General features: G+C 42.5%; 1 protein-coding gene across 1 annotated transcript in view; it reads left to right on the top strand.

The window, feature by feature from the left end:
* The window catches only part of sulf2a (sulfatase 2a), an 83,598-nt gene that overhangs the window by 57,738 nt on the left and 6,690 nt on the right, over positions 1 to 19,170 (top strand). The window contains 14 exon segments of the mRNA XM_061728079.1: positions 3,297 to 3,547; positions 3,550 to 3,564; positions 4,741 to 4,980; positions 6,358 to 6,509; positions 9,663 to 9,832; positions 12,514 to 12,664; positions 12,924 to 13,099; positions 13,306 to 13,434; positions 13,529 to 13,585; positions 13,674 to 13,803; positions 15,007 to 15,214; positions 17,543 to 17,798; positions 18,816 to 18,912; positions 19,006 to 19,100. Of these exon segments, the coding sequence (XP_061584063.1) occupies positions 3,367 to 3,547; positions 3,550 to 3,564; positions 4,741 to 4,980; positions 6,358 to 6,509; positions 9,663 to 9,832; positions 12,514 to 12,664; positions 12,924 to 13,099; positions 13,306 to 13,434; positions 13,529 to 13,585; positions 13,674 to 13,803; positions 15,007 to 15,214; positions 17,543 to 17,798; positions 18,816 to 18,912; positions 19,006 to 19,100 (2,057 nt within the window). The 5' untranslated portion in view covers positions 3,297 to 3,366.

The raw sequence follows: 19,170 nt of genomic DNA, 5'->3' as shown, positions 1-19,170 counted from the left end.
GTGCGATGTAGCAGCTGCCAACCCAGTGAGATAAACAATACGTGGAGTGGAAATGAAAAGGAAAAGAGCAAACTGAGAAGAAAGGACAGTATGTGTCAGCTGGAGCTGATAAAAGCCTGAAAATCCAATTAGTCCTCAGCATCAGGGGGAAGAGGGAGGCTTCATGGGAATTACACCAGGAAATATCCACAACAATAGCATGCCAGCAACACTGCTTGATGAGGATTAAAAAACAATTATTATTTTTATATTTAGATATTTTCCAGATGAATTTTGCCCACTTTTTGAAGAGAAATATAAATATCAAAGGAAAGCGTGGTACAAATAAAGCGGCCCCAGTTATGGATGAGCCCATCCGAGTGTCCACACACACAAGCTCCCGCTGAGAGGAGATGGCGATGCTCCAGTGCAGCTGTTTAAAGTTGAAGTGTTTGTTGTGGTTGGTGCCTGGTTTTCATCCCATGGCAGAGATGAAGGAAGCCTTCAGGTGAGGAGATGCACAGTCCCAGGTCAGGGTTCCCGTGCTCCTCCAGAGGGAGAGCTGCAGGACAGCCGACCAAACATATACAGTACGTTTGATTCCAAGGTGAAGTCACGTCCACATGGTGTGACCTGTAGGTGTAGCTCGTGGAGGAGATCTGTTATGTTGCTGCTTCCACCTACCTGCGGTCCCCCCACCCCCCTCTAGTCATCCCGCTGCTGCTTCCACCTGCCTGCGGTCCCCCACCCCCCTCTAGTCATCCCGCTGCTGCTTCCACCTGCCTGAAGTCCCCCCCCCCCCTCTGGTCATCCCGCTGCTGCTTCCACCTGCCTGCTGTGCTGCTGACGTCCTTGACCCCCCCAGTCTGGCCTTCGGCAGGAGGGCCCCCCTTATGATCCAGGTCCTGGTCCAGGTTTCTTCTCTCCTAAAGAGGAGTTTTTCTTGCCACTGTTTGGCTTAAGGTTTTTCTCCCACTAGGGGAGTTTTTACCTGCCATTGTTTATGTAATAATTGCTCTGGGGTTTATGTTCTGGGTCTCTGGAAAGCATCTAGAGACAACATCTGTTGTATTAGACGCTATACAAATAAATTTGAATTGAATTGAATTGAATCTGCTGTGACTCTACAGAGGTACAAACTTTCTCTGAGAGGCGTTAAGGGTCCAGAAGACACATCTGACTGTCACGCTCTTATGGTCTTCCTCTCTGGCCCATCCTCCTGGAGGACTCACACACATGCAAACGCCAGTATTCAAACGCCGTCCTCTGCGTGTCTGTGCAGCCTCGCAGTCGACACTCAGATGGTTTCCCTGTAAACCTCTGACTGGTCACTGGGATGTGATGATGTTCTGCTCAGTCTCGTCCAAACCTCCACCCAGGAGCCGCTCGGTGGTGCATTGGGTTAAGCAGGTGGTTCATATACTGAGGTTACAGTCCTGCAGCGGTCGCAGGTTCCAATCCCGGCCTGCACACCTTTGCTGCATGTCCATCCCCATTTTCTCTCTACCCCCTTCCTGTCTGCAACTTCAATAAAGGGCCACTAGAGCCCAAAAAAATGGACCTATGAACCTACAATCCTAGGATTAAACTCAGAGCAGGTGCATGTATTGAGCTGATTGCATCTTTTTTTTTTTACAAACAGCATTCAAAGGAAGAGAAAAGAGAAACGTCTTTGTTCCTACTATTGCGTGAAGCCCGGTTATGTTTAAATGTCAGAGATACTCTCACATCTCTCCGGTACACAGCAGGGGTTAACGTCAGCGTTTTCACCTTGCTCATTGACCCTCGTCGTCATTGTCCTCGTCTCATCCTGTCTCTTCCACCTCTGCCCTTCACTCCTCCTCCGGATCCCCCGTCCCCCGGTCCTTCCTCTCCTCCAAACCCTCTCAGGGGGAGGTGAAGCCTGAGCTGGCCCCGGGCCCAGGCCCATTAGCTCCAGCCTGGCAGCCATGTGCTCATCACAGAAATCATTACAACTAGCCAGTGACACCACTCTAATGCATCATTAATGATTGATTAATGAGCTGAGCATTTGCAAGGAAGGACCCGCTGTAACGGCCGTGCAGGGCCGTCGTCTGGTGTTTGTCAGCATCAGGCCAGCTAACAGTCCTGCCGGGGCCCCGGACAAAATAATCTAAGATGGGCCCCCCTGCGCCCGGATCTCTCCTTCTCCTCTTCCTCTCCTCTCCCTCTGCTTTTCAGGTTTTTATACAAGCTAATGGACATTAACATTAGAGCTAGCCAGTTTTTGATCAGCGGCCAAACCATTTTTGTGTTGGGGGTTCTTGACCACAAGGACAATTAGGAAGAAAACTAATAACAAGCTTTATGTTACTCAATACTACATATTTTTTTCCACAAATAGGCATATTTTGAAACATTTTGAAAAATGATTCCATAATTTATTGAGAATAAAAAAAATAATAAAATTTAAAAAAAATTATTGAGGGCCCAGTTCTGGCCCCCCCCCTACCCTGGGCCCGGGACAACGGATCCGTTTGTCCCCCCCTATCGGCGGGCGTGGTCATCATACTCTGTGTTCGTCAGAGGCGTCAAGTAACAAAGTACAAATACTTCGTTACCTTACTTAAGTAGAAATTTTGGTTATCTATACTTCACTGGAGTAATTATTTTTCAGACGACTTTTTACTTCTACTCCTTACATTTTCACACAATTATCTGTACTTTTACTCCTTACATTTTAAAAACAGCCTCGTTACTCTATTTCATTTCGGCCTTTAATAAAAACTATCCAGTTAAATTGCTCCATCCGGATAGAGTGAATTTGGTTGTGGTTGTTTCAGATGTTCTTGTCCAGTTTTGTTCTTACATCCGTTCCCTCAGATTCCTGCAACTAAACTTGGATGTACATTCCAATAAAGGTTAGGATAAATGATAACATGCCTCTGAAGTTTGGATTTTTGCACCATTAAAATACTTATAAGCAACTAGTCATCATATCTCCTGCTCTCTGAAACACATGTTAATGCTCAATAGTACACATATATGGTTCTTTAAGATATTTGCATTATACTAAGATACATTCATTTTCAATGGCTTTTGTCCTTAATGGCTTTTTCCCCCTTACATTACTTTTACTTTATACTTTAAGTAGTTTTGAAACCAGTACTTTTATACTTTTACTTGAGTAAAAAACTTGAATTGATATTTCAACTTCTACAGGAGTATTTTTAAACTCTAGTATCTATACTTCTACCTGAGTAATGAATGTGAAATACTGAAGACACCTCTGGTGTTCGTCCACCTGTGTGTACATCACTGTGTCTATATTTCACTCTCATGTGTCCTGTTTACAGGCTGCTGGACGGGGCTGCAGACTCCCTGTGTCTGAATGAAGGCCTGAAGAGGAGACCGCAGAGAAGCGTGATGGCGGGGCGGGGGAACCCTGCCCATCTCCCTCTTCTCCTCGTCTTTCTCTTCACGGTGGGAATCCTCCCGGAGGCCCAGAGCTCTGGCTACCTGTCAGGACATCGCCTCAGGTCTCGTCTACAGAGGGACCGCCATGTCCGCAACATCCGACCCAACATCATCCTCATTCTCACGGATGATCAGACATAGAATTGGGTAAGATGGCTTCAAAAGCCCTTTAATCCTCTTCTGTCAATTAGGATTTGATTTTGCACGTGCGCGTGGGTTTGTTTTGGCCCCACGTCCCACGGGTTTGGATATTCTGTTCATGTGTATCCAACAGCTTTCAAGAGAAAGTTGGACTAATGCTGCCTCTTAGCAACGTAGCAGCTGGCTCAGTCAAAGTCATGCGCTGCCTCTGCCAACTCCGTCACTGGCATGAAACGAGGGCAGCCTATGGCTCCCATTGTCTGCGTGCCAAACCCTGGCCATCTCCCTACCCGCTTAAGTCCTTTAGCAGCATATTGGATGGAGTAGCTGCATAATGGCCTCTCTGACATCCTTTGTGCTCCTGCGATCGCAGAGAGAGGACTCCCTTTGGAAAAACAGGAATTTATGGTCAAGCATCTGTTTCCCCAAACAATCGCCATCACCCTGAAAGGCTTTTAGTACACAAGTCCCAATAAGTTACACTTTGCTAGAAGGATGTATTTGAACATTTAACCCTTTTTTCTTTTACCGTCTCATAGTGTATTTACAGCCTCACAGCCAATATTTACCGTATTTTCTGGACTATAAGCCGCACCTGCATATAAGCCGCATCCGCTCTAGTTAAAAAAAAAAGATATGCAAGCCGCAGATAATTTATGTTGTTAAATTAGATATTTACTACATGTCCAGAAGGATCTTGAACTGTAAATGATGTACATGTTTGTACCTAAATAGATTCTTTCCTAACAGTGTCTTTTAACACGGCAGCAACTTTGCTGATTAAAACGGGACAGAACCAAGAGAAAATAACCGCTATTTATTTATCTATTTATCTGTTTGAAATCTGCTTCTACCTACTTCTATCTGCTAAAGAAGAAGTAGCGTATTCATCTTTGCATTTATTTTGTCTTAGTTTTGATTCTAATTCCGGTTAGAGCGCCCCGAGCGGTGGAAGAAAAATCCACAGAATAGCTGCACCTTTGTATAAGCTGCATGGTTGAAAACCTATGAAAAAAGGAGCGGCTTATAGTCCAGAAAATACGGTATATTTTTTGCTCTCAGGCCTCTGTGTGCTCCTTGACCACTCTCTCCTCTTCTTCTCTAACTGCCCTTCATCCTTGTGGATCCTCACGTCTGCCCCGTCTCTTCCATTCCTCCCCCTCTCCCTCCATTGTCTCCCAGGCTCCATGCTGGCCATGAACAAAACCAGACGCGTCATGGAGAAAGGCGGCACCCATTTCTCCAACGCTTTCTCCACTACGCCGATGTGCTGCCCGTCCCGTTCCTCCATCCTGACGGGGAAGTACGTGCACAACCACCACACCTACACCAACAACGAGAACTGCTCGTCTCCCTCGTGGCAGGCACACCACGAGCCCCACACCTTCGCCGTGCACCTCAACAACAGCGGCTACAGGACAGGTGAGCGCCGGCTGGGAGGAGGGATGGGAACTGATAAGATTTTTACCATTCCAATTCCATTTTCGATTCTGCTTAACGATTCGGTTCTTTATCAATTCCCTTATTGATTCTCATTTGGATAAAAAGGACAATAAAAGTTCACCAAATATCACCAATATAACATTTAAATAGTATTAAATTAAAGATTCTGTGGCAATTTCATGAGAATGTCCAACATTTTTGTAATAGAAATTAAAATTCTCCTTTTTATTTTGAACACATAAGGGAAAAATATTAAATTTTAAAACAAATTCAAAACATACAGGAAAAAAGCAACAACAACAAAAACGTAATACAAACAGAGAAAAAAAAACAGTGTCCAAAAAGGAGCAGGTAGAAGTAAAACTTCCCCTGCCCCTTTGTTACCTCTATTATAAATTAAACATAAATATTAATAATAAATAGCTGCTAATTTACCTATTAGGCTACAGATTTTCCCATTGGTTGTGCCTTTGCACCTAACCAGCTAACAAACACAATCTTTCCTTAACATAACTCCTCAATCAAATAACTTCCCAGAACTTCCTTTTTGTACCGTTTTTTAAATTGATTTATATTTGTACATTGTTTCAACCCATCACCCAACCCATTCCATAGATCCACTCCAACAACTGAGATACACATGCTTTTCCTTTTAGCTTTTCCTTTCTGTAAATTGCCTGGAAGTGAATCAGTTCTCGCTTTGAATATGATTTGTAGAGTTTTTAGTTTGACAATGTCCCAGAATTTCAACACATGCGACTTTAAAAACTGTGTGTTTGTGTGATCCTTATAACCCACATTGTGAAGTATCCTGATTGCTTTTTTCTGCAGTCTGAATAGCGGTTGTAAATTGCTTATATATGTGTTGCCCCAAACTTCCACACAATAATCCAGATATGGTAATACTAGTGATGAATACAGAATGTGCAATGATTTATAATCCAGCATGCTATCTTGTTTGCAGCTTTTTAAAAGGAGAACTATATGAACTGAGCACTCAACAATAAAACTGTCAGCCAGTGACAAATAATATCAAGTCAAATCCAATCAAACTGTATATTTTGCAAATCTACATCCCTAACCCTTTGACGAAATATCCACTTGGCAAGTATGGAAAGTTGCCCTGTTGTCGTCTTTTTGACTGAAATATAACCAGACTTTGGAGCTTGAGTGCAATGTTTATTATGGACTGCTGGCTACGTGTGTGACGACGTCATTCGTGCTCACGGGAATTGAAAAGGGAATCGTTATCAAAATTTGCAAACAATTCCAAGGAATTGAAAACACTGGTTCTGGATTCCCACCCCTAGCTGGGAGTTTCACAGATGACATGCTGCTCACGTTTCTCTCCCCCAGCCTTCTTTGGGAAGTACCTGAACGAGTACAACGGCTCCTACGTTCCCCCTGGGTGGAAGGAGTGGGTCGCGCTGGTGAAAAACTCCCGCTTCTACAACTACACCCTGTGCAGGAACGGAGTGCGGGAGAAGCACGGCAGTCACTACTCAAAGGTACTGATGCACTCACGCCTCGCTGGAAAACATCTGCACATGATCCATTTCTTTCATTTCATTTAAAAGATCTTGTAATAAATGTGATAAATGTTATTTATGTTTAAAAAGATTAATATCTTTTTTTAAGATTCCTTTGGTTCATATTTGTTCTAACCAGTGACTAGTGACAAAGCAGAATACTGCATTTTTATTGGCTGCTGAATGTATAATAAATAGAGGTGAGTAGTAACGAGTTACATTTACTCCGTTACATTTACTTGAGTAAGTTTTAGGAAATGTTGTACTTTTAGGAGTAGTTTTGAATCACTGTACTTTTTACTTTTACTTGAGTAGATTTGTGAAGAAGAAACTGTTCCTCTTACTCCGCTACATTAGGCTACGTTGAGCTGTTACTTTTCTTTTATCCCTTTTATCCACGTACGTGTCAATCTCATGACATCACTGGGTGATTCTTTAGGAAAAATGTTTGTTTTTGCATGTTTTGTCACATTTACACAGACTCAAACACACACAGAGTTTCTATGAGTTCATGTTTGTTCTAGTTCTGCCTGGTTAAAAAAGAAAAGTACAAAGGCTTGAAATTTGGTGCTACTTGTGCTTAATTTATTTTTTTATTCTGTTATTATTTCATTTATTTTATTATATATTAAAGTACTTGAATTTACTTTAAGATTATTTTAATTTAAGCTATTTTTTATTTTTTATTAATTTTCATTTATGTTATTATTTTATTGATTTAATTTGCCTGAAGATGATTATTTTGTACTTTTGTCTGTTTGAATGGTTGTGTTAAAAAAATAAATCAGACATTACTCAACAGTTACTCAGTACTTGAGTAGTTTTTTCACCAAGTACTTTTTTCTTTTACTCAAGTAATTATTTGGATGACTACTTTTTACTTCTACTTGAGTCATATTATTCTGAAGTAACAGTACTTTTACTTGAGTACAATTTTTGGCTCCTATACCCACCTCTGATAATAAATATATGTTAACTCAGTGAAAGTTTTAGAAGTCACTGGACCTTAGAGCAACACAGTCTTTTGACCAGCATATCTTATTATTTTTATTTAGAAAAGTTAAGGATTTGGTTCTGTCTTTTGTATAATTTTTCACTTTTTTAGAGTAAAGATACAAAACAAGAACTTTGCTGACCTTTCCTTTCCGTCGTTGATGTGCTGCGTGCAAAGAACTTTAAGGTCCAAAGCTAGTGAGGAAGCTGCTGCACCCACACATCTAAATATACAGTAATCCCTAGTTTTTCACGGGGGTTACGTTCCAAAAAGAACCCGTGATAGGTGAAATCCGCCAAGTAGTAACCTTTCTTTTTTTTTACAGTTATTATACAATTATTATAATTATTATATCATATAATTGCGGATATCAGCCCCACCCCACCACGACCCGAGTAATTGGATTTGAACGGGAGAAAAGGAAAAATGATTATGAAAAAAAACACAATAAGTACAAAGCAATAAGTACAGTAGGACAAATAATAGTAATAGTAGGCAGAGCGTTTTTGTCGACATTATGGGTTTTGGAGAAAATGTGCAAACTTAAATTTGGCAAGCTGTTTTACGTACATGTACATGTACATATTAAACTGTAACGTTATTGACACACAGGAAGTGAAAAAGCGGGGAGACTGTTTAGTCAATCAGAATGCAGAATACAATGCACTGGGAGGGAATTCATGAAAATCGTGCACTTGGTGACAAGTTTTTGACATTTGGCACCTGTCGAATAAACAGAAAATTGCATTCCTTGGGGGTGAAAATATGGGTCTAGAGCAGGGGTGTCAAATGTGGGGCCCGTGGGCTGCATGGGGCCCGAGAGAGATTTTCATGCGGCCCGCAAGAAGTTTCCAATGCAAAAAAACGAAATGTTAATTTACTAAAAAGGAAGGCATAAATAATTGCCATGAATCGCAGCATATCCGATAATATATTTCTTCTACAAATCCATCGTTATTCCACCAAGAGAGCAGTTTTCGACATTTTTTTAGTTTTCTAGAATGCACTTGCCGATTTTATTTCTTTGTAGACGGTCGTTTATTTTTATTAACTGACTACTATTATATATTTTCGCAGGAAAAATATCACTGCTAAAAAAGATGATAGAAGATATTTATTCTGAGAATTTCAGTTTTGAATACGAGGATAGTGACAAAGTAAAATAGGTAAAAGAGAAGTGCTGACTTTTTCGGCACACTGGCGTAAATATCTGCACCAATTTTTAAAAATAAATACACTTAATTGTACTGGAAAAATCTCTAAATCACAAAGAAACACTCTCGGATGTAATAAGAAAGATTTTGCTTTTAATTAAATTTCCTATAAAAAATCGAAATATAAAAAAAACATAATTGTTTCTGTTTATCTTTGTATAATGATATTAAAAGTATCTAAAAAAATGAGAAATTTTAAGAAAAGATCCTGAAGAAATATATTTTACATAATTAGAGTGTAAACAAAGTGCATATTTCCTTTAAAATGAACTAAACTGATATTGGATTAGATAACAATAGTAAAAAAAAAAGAATTAGAAAAAAAAATGTTGCACCGTTTTTGTTATTTTGAGCGTGCGGCCCGCGAGAAAAAAATTTGTCAAATCCGGCCCGCCAAGCAAAATGAGTTCGACACCCCTGGTCTAGAGCCATATACATTATTTTTATGTGACTTAATTCTAGAGATATGGAGATTTCTGTGCAAAAAATGACATTGAAAATTAAATTTGACCTTCAACATGACCTTGAAATAGGAAATGTATCTCAGAATTGAATTCCTAGCACCAAAAAAGTAGAGAAAGTGACAATATTCAACAATCTAGGACCAAGAGAAGCTGAGATATGACCTTTAGTGTTTTCGGCAGGAGACATTTTTTAATTTTCTGCAAACCGGCCACTAGGGGGCCATACCTGTCCATACCTAACACCATGCCAAATATCAAAAACCTGTCACCAAGTGCACAATCTTGATTTTTGACATATTCCCTCTCAGCTACAATGCAAATCCGTGAAGCAGCGAGACGTGAAAGGTGAACCGCATTATAGCGAGGGATTACTGTATCTGCATTTAACTCTTTTATCGCCACGTGTGTGCCGTGCGTCACCTGCCGACAGTTGTCTGAATAAGGTTTGTCTGCTCCACAGGACTACCTGACAGACATCATCACCAACGACAGCATCAACTACTTCCGGACGTCCAAGCAGATGTATCCTCACCGTCCCGTCATGATGGTGCTCAGCCACGTGGCCCCACATGGTCCGGAGGACTCGGCCCCCCAGTACAGCGCTGCCTTCCCCAACGCCTCGCAGCACATGTAAGGACGCCAGCACGGCTGTGACCGACGCCTGGCCGAGCTCTCGTGTGACCCAGCAGACAGAAACGTCCTGGGGCCGGATTCACCAATATGTTCTTAAGAAATGTCTTAAGATCTAAAATTAAGAAGTTCATAAGAAAGTTCTTAAGTGAAATTCCTCAATATTTTTATAAGAACCGTCATAAGAACTGTCATTTCTTACGAATTTCTTATTTTTCCTACTTAAGAACTTAAAATATGTCATTGCACGCGCCAATGAACAACATTTATATATTATATATACAGGTAGTTTACGTCTTAACCGTCAGTCACTCAATAAACATGGAGAAGGAGAAAAAGAGATGCAGGAACTTTTCAAGGTTATGGTGGATGAGATTAATGTGCGAAAAAAAATACTATTGGGGAAAATTAACAATAATTACCTACCACGCTAACTAACATGTTAACAAACATTTAACAGGCTCTTTGTGTAATTAATTACAAAATATATCCTCAAACTATGACCTACTAGTCTAAACTTGTCTAAAATGTGTTGAAAAAGGTGATATTAGAGGCTTATTATTATTATTATTATTATTATTATTATTATTATTATTATTATTATTATTATTATTATTACCTTTTCACAGAAGAAATTTTAAGACAGGTCAAGGACAAGGTTGTCTTAAAGTTAAGAAAAAAGTCAAGAACAAATTTGAGAACTTTTATTTCAAGAATACCATTTTCTCTTAAGTTTTTTCTTAAGAAGAAACTTAAGAAGAAAGTTGAGAAAATACTTAGAACGTTTTTGGAGAATATGACTTCTTCTCTTTTTTCTTCTTAATACTGAACTTAAGAAAAAAATGACACTTAAGAAGATTTTTTTCCTTAACAATGTTTTGGTGAATCCAGCCCCAGGTCTCTGTCCGCTGGCTGTTGTGGGCGAGGCTGAGTGTCAAAGGCCCTGTCTTCTGAACACACATGCAGCCGTCCTGTACACACGTCCTCTCTTCTGACTCACCTGACCTCACCTGACCTCCAGACTGTAGTCCCCCCCCCCCCCCGTGCTGGTCCTGCTTCAGCTAATCCCTCCAGCTTCGTTAACCTGCACCACACAGTCTTTATCAACCAAGTATTCACAAGATTCCTCTCCAGTGTCATTCTGCAAACTTTTAATTGCTCTGCCTCCATAAATGTGTTCCCCCCGGGTGACGTTGAGCCGAGAGCACCTTCCCTGACCATTTTTCTCACTCCATCCCTGCGTGTCCTCAGGAATCAGAGGAGCAGAGCAGGGCTGCAGACGTCCTCTGCCACCGCGCTGGTGCACCGCCTCACCTCGGCTCTCACCTCGGCTCTCATCTTGCACAGACTCCCCAGTAGCCTGAGCATTCACATTATTAGCATTCTTTTTTTGTTTTAGATTTTTTTTGGGCTCTAGTGGCCCTTTATTCAAGTTGCAGACAGGAAGGGGGTAGAGAGAGCAGCAAAGGTGCGCAGGCCGGGATTCAAACCTGCGACCACTGCAGGAGGACTGTAGCCTCAGTATATGAGCCGCTTGCTAAACCCACTGCACCACCGAGCGGCCCAATGTTATTAGCATTTCTAATGAGTCAAATCGATCTATTTACACTAAGGCTGGGACTTTAGTGCGTTAATTTCGATTAATTAATTACAGAAAAAATAGTGCGCTAGAAAAAATAGCGCATTTTAATCGCATTAGTTTTTTCCCCTCGGAACGTTTCTCACGGGACGACTTTCACACGGACGGTGCACCAACCAACCAGACCCTTGAGAGAGAGGCTGCGTCCGAAATCACATACTTCCACCCTAATGATATTTACTGATATTTACTGATATTTACTCAAAAGTGTGCCGAACTTAAGTATACTTTTTAGTATAAACTTTTTAGTATGGCATTTCGGACGCACCGAGAGAGTTATGACACTTACGTGGACTCCCATTGTGAGCTCCGTGGCTAGATCAGAGCGTTTCACAGCTCTCTCTCTCAAGGTTCTGCAACCAACGTGCATTAGTGTTACAGCGAAGTGCAGATGAAAAGGGTCTCGTTGATCCCGTGGATGGGAAATTTTGTTCTAAAAAACGGATGGATGGAAGCGTGCTCTGTTTTCTAATGTGTTTCCATGTTCTGGAATGAACTTGAAACAGTTGAAAGTATTTTGTTATATTTAAGTGTTGTTTACAGAAGGTCCTTGACCATAGGCTACCTGTCTCATTCAATGTGTATACTGCATATATTTAATTTACTGCACTTTATAGCAAATTGCACTGATTTGTTCTTGGTGAAGCACCACCTCGATAAAAATAAACTGTTTCATAAATTGAACATATGTTTTCACTAGTCAATCATTCACTCGTATACAAAAATCCATGTGAAACAAACAAAAAAAGGAAATCTCATTGTTCTCAGGTCTAAAATTGATATGCGATCAAATTGCGATTAATTGCGATTAATTATTTACAAAGCCTGTAATTAATTTGATTAATTTGTTTAATCGAGTCCCAGTCCTAATTTAAACGCTTATGGACGTCTTCTTCTTCAGCATCATCAACACCTGCAGAAAACATGGCTGTAATGTACAACGTGACTACATGCGCTCCGGTGCAAATGCATTGAAAATGCGCTTTAATATGACGAAGGTTTGTTCTTTCATAAATGCTTTTTCTGTCTCTGCCTTTTGCAGAACCCCCAGCTACAACTACGCCCCCAACCTAGACAAGCACTGGATCCTCCGCTACACCGGACCCATGAGGCCCGTCCACATGCAGTTCACTAACATGCTGCAGCGCAGGAGGATGCAGACGCTGCTGTCTGTGGACGACAGCGTGGACAAGGTAGGCACACACGCAGACAGACAGACAGACAGACAGACAGCACACAGACGCACGTACGACTCATCCGACAGCCTCGGGTCCTTGGAGATCTGTGCTTGTTCTGTGTGGGACCGGATAATGAATTCACTGACACACTTGGTAAATTGTTCAATGCCTTTCTTTTTTCTTCCTTTGAAACTGCCACAAGAGATTTGAGCTATCAGCAGTAAAGCGTCACTGTTACATTGTGTGGATGTCCAGTGAGCTCTGTGGTTCCCAGGTGTACAACATGCTGCTGGAGACGGGGGAACTGGACAACACCTACCTCATCTACACGTCAGACCACGGCTATCACATCGGTCAATTTGGTCTCGTGAAGGGCAAGTCGATGCCTTACGAGTTTGATATCCGCATACCGTTCTATGTGCGAGGACCCAACGTGGAGCAAGGTGCCATGTGAGTGACTCCCACTGCTGGATGCCATTTCCAGTCTCCAGACATGAAAGTTATTCAGTAGCTGCTGAATGTAACGATGCATCTTGCAGCTGAGGCTCAGATGCTTTGTTAGAAGTTGGTGGATGCTGATGTAATCGGATTTAGTATCGCCGAGCTAATTCCTTTGCACCTACTTGTGTTTACAACTGTTCCTGGTTGCACTGCAGCAATCCTCACATTGTGCTGAACGTTGACTTGGCCCCGACTCTCCTGGACATGGCTGGTGTCGACATCCCTGCAGAGATGGACGGGAAGTCCATCCTCAAGCTCATGGCCACAGATCGGCCCGTCAACAGGTGAGCAGTGTTGAGTTCAGTTCAACGTGCTTGTACTGAACTACATGTTCATTCACTGAAAATATGACCGTGGTGTTTTTCAACATGTTTCTAGGTTTCAACTGAGCAGAAAAGGTAAAACGTGGAGAGATTCGTTCCTGGTGGAGAGAGGGTAGGTTTTATTGAGTGCGTGTTCTCGCTCGGACATTGTCATCCGGCGATACCAGACTCCTTTTCAATGTTTTAATCTGGACTTTCAGGAAGCCTCCGCATAAGAGAGGCGATGGGAAGGAAGTGGCCCAAGAGGAGAACTTCTTACCGAAATACCAGAGGATGATGGACTTGTGCCAGAGAGCGGAGTACCAGACCTCCTGCCAGCAGCCTGGACAGGTACCTGACCTGAGAGAGGATATTAACATTGCAGGAGAAGGAAATGAAGAGCAGCCAGAGCAGGGTGGTCATTTGCAGCCTGGCCATGTGCAGCCATTGTACCGTCAGGGCTCCGTTTGACATCAGTCTAGTTTCTTCTTCCCCCAAACTAATAACATCCTGTGTAGCATGTGTGTGTCAAGAGCTATTGGGCTTGTTAACCCTTGTGCTGTCTTCGGGTCAAGGAAGGAGGAAGAGAAGAAGGAAAGAAAGAAGGAAGGAAGGATGGGAGAAAAGGAAGGGGGAAAAGAAGGAAGGAAGGAAGGAAGGAAGGAAGGAAGGAAGGAAGGAAGGAAGGAAGGAAGGGAGGGAGAAAACAAGGAAAGAAGGAAGGAAGAGAGAAAAGAGGGAAGGAATGAAGGAAGGAAGAAAACAAGGAAAGAAGGAAGGAAGAAAGAAAATGAGGAAAGGAAGGAAGAGAGAAAAGAGGAACGGAAGAAGGAAGGAGAGAGCAGGAGGAAAGAAGGAAGGAAGGAAGGAAGGAAGGAAGGAAGGAAGGAAGGAAGGAAGGAAGGAAGGAAGGAAGGAAGGAAGGAAGGAAGGAAGGAAGGAAGGAAGGAAGGAAGGAAGGAAGGAAGGAAGGGAAAAAAGAAGGAAGGAAGGGAAGAAGGAAGGAGAGAGCGGGAGGAAAGAAGGAAGGGAAGGAAGGAAGGAAGGAAGGAAGGAAGGAAGGAAGGAAGGAAGGAAGGAAGGAAGGAAGGAAGGAAGGAAGGAAGGAAGGAAGGAAGGAAAGAAGGAAGGAAGGAAGGAAGGAAGGAAGGAAGGAAGGAAGGAAGGAAGGAAGGAAGGAAGGAAGGAAGGAAGGAAGGAAGGAAGGAAGGAAGGAAGGAAGGAAGGAAGGAAGGAAGGAAGGAAGGAAGGAAGGAAGGAAGGAAGGAAGGGAGTAAAGAAGGGAGTAAAGAAGGGAGTAAAGAAGGAAGGAAGGGAGTAAAGAGGAAGGGAAGAAGGAAGGAGAGAGCAGGAGGAAAGAAGGACAGGAGAATTAGGTCATTTTGACCCAAAGACAGTACAAGGGTTAATGATCTGAAGACTGCAAACTTGGACTCTAATTTTCATTTTGTAACACCTTTAGAGCTAAAAAGAGTTGGTAAAAGACCCTGCTACCCCGTAGCACCGAACCACGGCTCAAATACTGTCTGAGGGTTTATGATTCCCTTGTTTCAGAAGTGGCAGTGCGTGGAGGACCCGGCTGGAAAGCTGAGGCTGTTCAAGTGCAAGGGCATGGCCAGCCTCTTCGCTCCCCGTATGCAGGCCCTGATGGCCAGCAGCGCCTCCCAGCTGTCCCTGAAGAGCAGCCCTGACGGCTGCACCTGCAGCCCCGTGGGCCTGGAAACCTCCGCCCTCAAGAGGAAGAAGCTGCTCAACAAACACAGTACGTTGCTCTGACAGCTACAGGTGGATTCAGATGTTGTTCTTCACTTGAATCGACCTTTATAGGGAGGTTCACACACTGGTCCATTAATCTCAAGTAAAGGTGTCCATCTTTCTGAAGTGTTCATGAGATAACGGACGTGTGCCAGTGCTGCCCCCAAGTGGAGGACCAGAGCACATGCAGGCTTTTTTTTTTTTTTTTTTTTTTTTTTGTAAATTTTATTTGAGAGGGACCATGTGCAATTAAAAACATACAGGACTGTCTCAGAAAATTAGACTATTGTGATAAAGTCCTTTATTTTCTGTAATGCAAAAATGTCATACATTCTGGATTCATTAAAAATCAACTGAAATATTGCAAGCCTTTTATTATTTTAATATTGCTGATCATGGTTTACAGCTTAGGAAAACTCAAATATCCTATCTCAAAAAATTAGAATATTCTGGGAATCTTAATCTTAAACTGTAAGCCATAATCAGCAATATTAAAATAATAAAAGGCTTGAAATATTTCAGTTGATTTGTAATAAATCCAGAATGTATGACATTTTTGTTTTTTTTAAATTTCATTACAGAAAATAAAGAACTTTATCACAATATTCTAATTTGCTGAGACAGTCCTGTAAATGTAAACATCTGATGCATTGCACCAGAGTTAGCCTTAGGCTAATTTGCATCTGCAGTCCCTTGGTACACATAAATACAGCTCAGATGAAAAACATCAAACATTATTCAAGGATATGTAACATATACTGTAGCAATAGATCACACATGAAGTGCCCCTCTCTCTCTCACACACACACACACACACACACACACACACACACACACACACACACACACACACACACACACACACACACACAGACACACAGTTCTAACCCTTGTGCTGTCTTTGGGTCAAGGGAGGGTGAAGGGAGAAAAGAAGGAATGAAGGAAAGAAGGAAGTAAGGAAGAAATGAGAAAAAAAGGAAGGAAGTAGGAAAGGGAGTAAGGAAGGGAGAAAAGATGGAAGGAAGGAAAGAAGGAAGTAAGGAAGAAATGAGGAAAAAAAGGAAGGAAGTAGGAAAGGGAGTAAATAAGGGAGAAAAGATGGAAGGAAGGGAGAAAGAAAGGAAAGAAGGGAGAAAAGGAAAGAAGGGAGGGAGGAAGGAATGGAGAAAAGGAAAGAAAGAAGGGAGGGAAGAAGGAAGGAATAGATAAAATAAGGAAAGAAGGAAGGAAAAGCAAAAGAGGTAAGGAACGAATGACAGAAGGGAGGTAGGAAGAAAAAAGGAGTAAAGAAGGGTAAAAAAGGAGGAAAAGAGGAAAGGAAGAAGGAAGGAGAGAGCATGGCCGGAGGAAAGAAGGATAGAAGAATTGGGTCATTTTGACCCAAAGACAGCACAAGGGTTAAAGGCACCAAGCCAGTCCCAGGTTTTTATGTAGTCTGGGATTGTGTTCCACGGTGTGACAGCTTTAACAGAGAAGGCTGCCTGTCCACATGCTGAATAGTGAAAGGGTATAGTGCAGGTGTGTCTATTCTAGTGGACCTTACAGAGCCACGGTAACAGACTAACTCACTCACACAGGTGGGGGCCAAGCCTTTACCTGATGAGACCCAGCAATGACAGATTATTAATGAAGCATGAAACTCTGACTGCGTTTCCATGCATCAATAAACCTTTTAAAACCCGAATATTAGCAATAACCCGAATTTGCACAGCCATGTAAACACCAATAACCCCTTTGAATAACCCGAATTTGCTCATATTCCGGTTTTTAAAAACCCGAACATGACCCCTGGGTTACTCCTTTTCTAACCCGAATATTGGGTCATGTAAACGCCAAACGGAATATCCCCATCAAACGGAACAGGAATTTGAAAGACAAGAAACGCAAGACCAGGAGGAGACGAATCACTTCATAAATGTAATGAAGGATATGAACATTTCTGCATTTGTAGACGGTAGAAAGTACCGGGATAGAAGATTTAAAAGAAGGTGAGCGAAAAATTGCGTGAAACAGCATTTGTTTTGAATTTGGATACAGGAAGAATAAGTGGAAATGACGGTAATTGCGTCATGACGTTCTCCGTGCGTCGCTGGTTTGATCCAGATATCCTGAATGATTAATTACCATCTATACGGGGATAACCCTGTTTGCTCACGCATGTAAACGGAATATTCCGAATGTTTCAGTAACCGGAATATTAGCAATAACACGAATTTTGACTGCATGTAAACGTAGTCTCTGACTCATCTTGTCCACCTCCCAAACGACAGCATCACCAGAAGAGACCTCCGTTTGTTTTCATCTCACCCAGAATCCTCTGTTTGGTCTCATGCAGAGATGAAAGCCAGTAAGAGTGCGACCAGGAAGCGCTGGGCCCGCTCTGCATCCTTTGAGCTGGACGGAGACCTGTACGCCGTGGACCTGGAGAAGGGGTACCGGGCCCTGGGCCCCCGGAACAGCAGCTGGACCGGAGGGGGGAGAGCAGCCTGGGCCGAGGACGACGGGGAGGAGTTCAGTGGGATGGGACGCACCGCCAAACCCACCGGCACCAGCCGGCCCACGGCTCCGGCTTCTCTGAAAGTCACATACAGGTGTGTGTCTGTGTACGTACATGTACATGTGTATACGCAGTACTGGAGTTGTAAAAAAAGATCAGGGGGGATGGTGGATTTTATCATATGGGGACAGATAATTTGTGCTGATTACAAATAATATAATATATTACAAATAATAGCAGTGACCAAAACACCTGCAGAAATACTGCAGGAATGACATAGCAGCAGTTAAATGCAGCCTTCTGTAAGCTTTAAATATCCACTGGGCTTACATCAAATACATCAAAACACAACAATAAAAAACACTTTTCTGAACTTATCAATATGACTCTGTCCTTCACAGGATAAGTAAAATGGATCACTGCAAAAACTCACAATCTTAACAAGAATATTTGTCTTATTTCTAGTTAAAATGTCTCATTTTAGTAAAAAAATCTCATTACACTTAAAACAAGACTCATCACTGGAAAAAACAACAATTTTCACCTGTTTCGGGGCCTGGACCCCCCCCTGCCTGCCTGCCTGCACCCCCCCCTGGGCGGGGGGGGTGCAGGCAGGCGGAAGCATTTTCCTACTTATTTCAAATGAAAATTTACTTGAAACAGGTGGAAATTGTCAAATAAGTTATTTTTCTGGTGTTATTTTTCTGGTGACTCTAAATGTTGAAATAGCAGTAAAACCACATTCATTGATGAAATGACATAAGGGATGGAAAGGGGGGATGGCAGTTTTACAGGGGGGATGATTTGGACCATTTTATTTCAGGGGGGATGCCATCCCCCCTCATCCCCCCTCATCCCCCCTCAACTCCAGTACTGCTTATCTCTTTGATTCACTGTGACCGGAAATGCCGGAAGCTAAAGAAAGTATCAACTAGTGCTCTGGGGGGTGTTGCACCGCGGAGAAATGGAGTGACGGAGAAGTCCGAAGGTTTCAGGACGGGGTCACGGCAACGGCGAAGGCTCTGTGTTGGTTTAACGCAGAACCTTAAATCAGGCTTCATTCTGTAGGGGGATGTTAGCTTAGATGTTTCTTGTACTGTGTGTCCTGCAGGTGCTCCATCCTCCTGAACGACACTGTTACCTGTGACGGGGGTCTCTACAAGTCCCTTCAGGCCTGGAAGGACCACAAGCTGCACATTGAGCATGAGGTAATATCAGGCGCTGTCTTCTTCATAAATCCCATCTCACAAGCATTTCATCAAGAGCTGCCAGTGACTCGGTGAATGTTCTCGTGTATTCAGATTGAAACTTTGCAAACCAAGATTAAAAACCTGCGGGAGGTGAAAGGCCACCTGAAGAAGGTGCGGCCAGAGGAATGTCAGTGTGACCCTTCCAGGTGAGGATTCCAGCGTGATCACGTGGACCGGCCGAGGGGAACCCCTTATAACAGCTGCCGCTTGTCATTT

The sequence above is a fragment of the Cololabis saira genome, chromosome 8 (genome assembly GCF_033807715.1).
Source record: "Cololabis saira isolate AMF1-May2022 chromosome 8, fColSai1.1, whole genome shotgun sequence".
NCBI lineage: Eukaryota > Metazoa > Chordata > Actinopteri > Beloniformes > Belonidae > Cololabis > Cololabis saira.
The sequence above is the reverse complement of the archived record's forward strand: the minus strand, read 5'-3'. Positions and strand labels throughout refer to the sequence as shown.